Below are 3,251 nucleotides of genomic sequence, written 5' to 3' on the forward strand. Positions count from 1 at the left end.
AGAGAGAGAGAGAGAGAGAGAGAGAGAGAGAGAGAGAGAGAGAGAGAGAGAAAGAGAGAGAGAGAAAGAGAAAGGAAAAGATTCGAGAGAACACCTTCACTCAAATGAGAGCGAACGTTCGCGTGAGACCAGATCATCCATCAGTGACGACAGAGCGCGCGAAATGACGGACAACAATAACCGTCCCTCCCTTCCCAACATGCACAAAGGAACGACAGGCGTCCCTTCGCCTGCTCACTTATAAGTTTACAACAACCGCTATCTCAACATCTAAGTCTCCTTAAAAAAAATATTTCATTAGTTTTTGCACGTGCATGCTTTAATTTTGATATTTATAGCCGATATCGTTGCCCCTGCGAACTATTTCCGACAGCGAATTTATCCCTAGGGCAAAGGACTACAGCAAGGAATCCATTTACACAAAACGACACGAAACCGAAACGACATGAAAACCGGAACAACACGAATCCGAAATGACACCAAACTGAAAAACCAACGAGATGACATACAAAGTGTCTTTGAAAACCTATTCGTTGAAAGTCTCCGTCAAAGAAAGAAAGCGAAACAACACCGAGATGACACACGAACTGCCATTAGCTGGTCCTGAGTTTCAATACCGTATTATACTTCTTGTTGTTCTTGTTCTTTTTGTTCTTTTCTTTTGCTTCTGTCCTTGTGGTTTTTCTTTTCAATTTTTACTTGTTCTTGTTCTTGTTGAGCTGGAATTTGCGTTATACAAAGGCTTTCTATTCTTCGTCTTCTTCTTCTTTTGTTCTTTCATTTATATTTCTTCTTTCTTTTTTTTTTTCGCTTTGTTGGTTTTTCTTTAATTTCCAATACCTCAAACACTTCACAACTCGGTTGGGAACGAGACTCCCCAGGAAGCTTCATCATCTGCGTCAAATAAACAAACGAGCAGTGCTGGACAGATCGTTAAATAAATGAACACCTCGTGAGACAGAGACGGATGATGAGTGAGATCGAGTGGTGCGTGTGTGTGCGTGTTGGAAAGTGAAAGTTGTGTCGTGTTAAAGCACGATCCGTCAGTTGTGGTGTGTAAGGTCCAGAAAAGTAACTAAGTAAAAAAGGTGCGATTTCGTTAATTTTGACGAACAAGTGTTTCGAGGGTTTGGTTGGTTTAAGCTATGCCGAAAGGGTGGTTTATTGCGATTGATATACGGGGATTATGAATAACAGATTCCAAGATACACACATAACTGTAACACACATACACACACACACACACACACACACGCACACACACACACACACACACACACACACACACACACACACTATAGTAATAAAGAGCGAAAGAGACACAGAGAGAGAGAGAGAGAGAGAGAGAGAGAGGGAGGAAGAGAGAGAGAGAGAGAGAGAGAGAGAGAGAGAGAGAGAGAGAGAGAGAGAAAGACTGTTACAAACTCGCAAACTAGCACACACCAGAAAACATGAGAGCACAGACAAATAAGTACAATGACATGTTTACGCAAAAGAAGACAAACATACAACATGTCATTTGCAGACCCAGAAACGTGGACCTGCATGACACAAAAACAGCCCCTGGACAGTCCATCTAATAGCTAACAATGGTAAGCTAATAATAATTTTAATATCTTTTTTTTCTTCTTTTGTTTCAGGTGTGGTTTAAAAACCGAAGGGCAAAATGGAGAAAGCAGAAACGAGAACTGGAGGCAGCCGAGAGACGGGGCGGCGACGGTGGCGCGGGATCATCGTCTGCTAAGACAACATCGGCAGATGAAGCGGAAGTGAGCAAAGCGTCCACTTCCGGAGAAGAAGCCGAGAGGGAGGATTCCATCTGTGTTGACGGAGAAGAGGAAGAATATGATATAGACGATGAGAGATCGCAAGACAGACCACCACATCATCATGAGAACGACTCAGTTTTCTCACCTGATGCGGGTTCTAGTCTACAGCAGAAACTGGTACCGTCAGCAACCTCCTCCACTTCACATACGCCGCTCGGCGCTGTACACGGACCACACACCACCACGCATGCGTCACCCCACGGTCTGTTGATCCCGTCTGCCTCATCAACGCCGTGCAAAAGTCCCATCAGTCGACCTCCTAACGCCCTCAGCCCGGTGGCTCCTCCGATCTCTTCCGCTCTCTCCTCCTCCTCTCCCTCCTCCTCCTCCATCCACCCCGGTAAACTCCGAGTTTTCCACCATAGCAGAGGAGAGGACATTGAGGAGGATGAGGAGAGGTCAAGGGTGAGCCACGATGACCTTTCAGAAGAGGAGTTGTCACCATAACAGAGCAAGCAGATGTGATCCTCCTGACTACACTCGAGTTTTGGTGATGCTATTCATACATGTTCTCTGTCCAACTCCCATTTATGGATGACGTCATTTGGGACCTCACTGTCGTGGTGTGCCAACTGATCAAACGCTAAACAGCAACATGTTGTTTATTGTTGTTTTGACAGCTTAATCTGAACACTTAATAGTTGCCCAGACTGATTGAAGAAAAACATTCCATTTTGATGAAATGTCATTTACGGAGGCACCAGCTGTCTGCGAGTGGAGCATGTTTTAGTCACAGTGGGAAACGAGAGAACATATCAGGGTCTTTCGAAAATAGTTGTAGTTTCCTCTGGAAAGCATAACTGTCACAATGTTTTGCCAACTTCAATTAGGGTAACCAAATTATTTGTATGTACACTACCGTACATATATAAAATGGATTAAAAACAGAGTTTACGCTGGACATTTCAGGCATTCTTGCAAGCTGTTGCAACTCGAAGGTAACGCTTTCTACACTTTGAAGGAAGTCGGAAAAGGAGATTGTTCGAGATGTGTCGTCTTTGATTCAGCAACTCATGACAATCGCTCTCTGCTCTTTGTGACACAATAAGACGCACAGATTTTGCAAAGGGACCCTACCATGACAAATGTTCATTTAAAGCTCTTCGTCTTTACTGAACGAAGTAAAGACACGAAAGAGGAAAAAAAAACAAGACCTTCTTTATTTCGTAACCCCATTTACAGATCGCGTAGCCCCAAAAAACATCTTCGGAAGATTTCACGTGAGAGAGAATTAATATCACATTCCTTATTATTCTGGAAACGTTCAGTTCTTTCTTATCATCATAACAAAGTTACAATTACATAATTGTCATGATAATAAATGATTTATTAACATTGAAGTATGATTTGTGTTACTGCTGTGAAGGACTATAATGCCTTAACACGGTAACTAGAGTGTGTGTGTATATATATATATATACA

At 42.9% G+C, this 3,251-nt stretch overlaps 1 protein-coding gene across 1 annotated transcript in view; it reads left to right on the forward strand.

Annotated features, from left to right (window-relative positions):
- Nucleotides 1–2,977, forward strand: part of LOC101848134 (cone-rod homeobox protein) — a gene marked incomplete in the record, with an annotated part of 55,785 nt that extends 52,808 nt beyond the window's left edge. Inside the window, 1 exon segment of the mRNA XM_013085769.2 lies at nucleotides 1,641–2,977. Within this exon segment, the coding sequence (XP_012941223.1) occupies nucleotides 1,641–2,276 (636 nt within the window).
- Nucleotides 2,978–3,251: the final 274 nt, after the last annotated feature.

This window comes from Aplysia californica, unplaced genomic scaffold (genome assembly GCF_000002075.1).
Source record: "Aplysia californica isolate F4 #8 unplaced genomic scaffold, AplCal3.0 scaffold00404, whole genome shotgun sequence".
Taxonomy (NCBI): Eukaryota; Metazoa; Mollusca; class Gastropoda; order Aplysiida; family Aplysiidae; genus Aplysia; species Aplysia californica.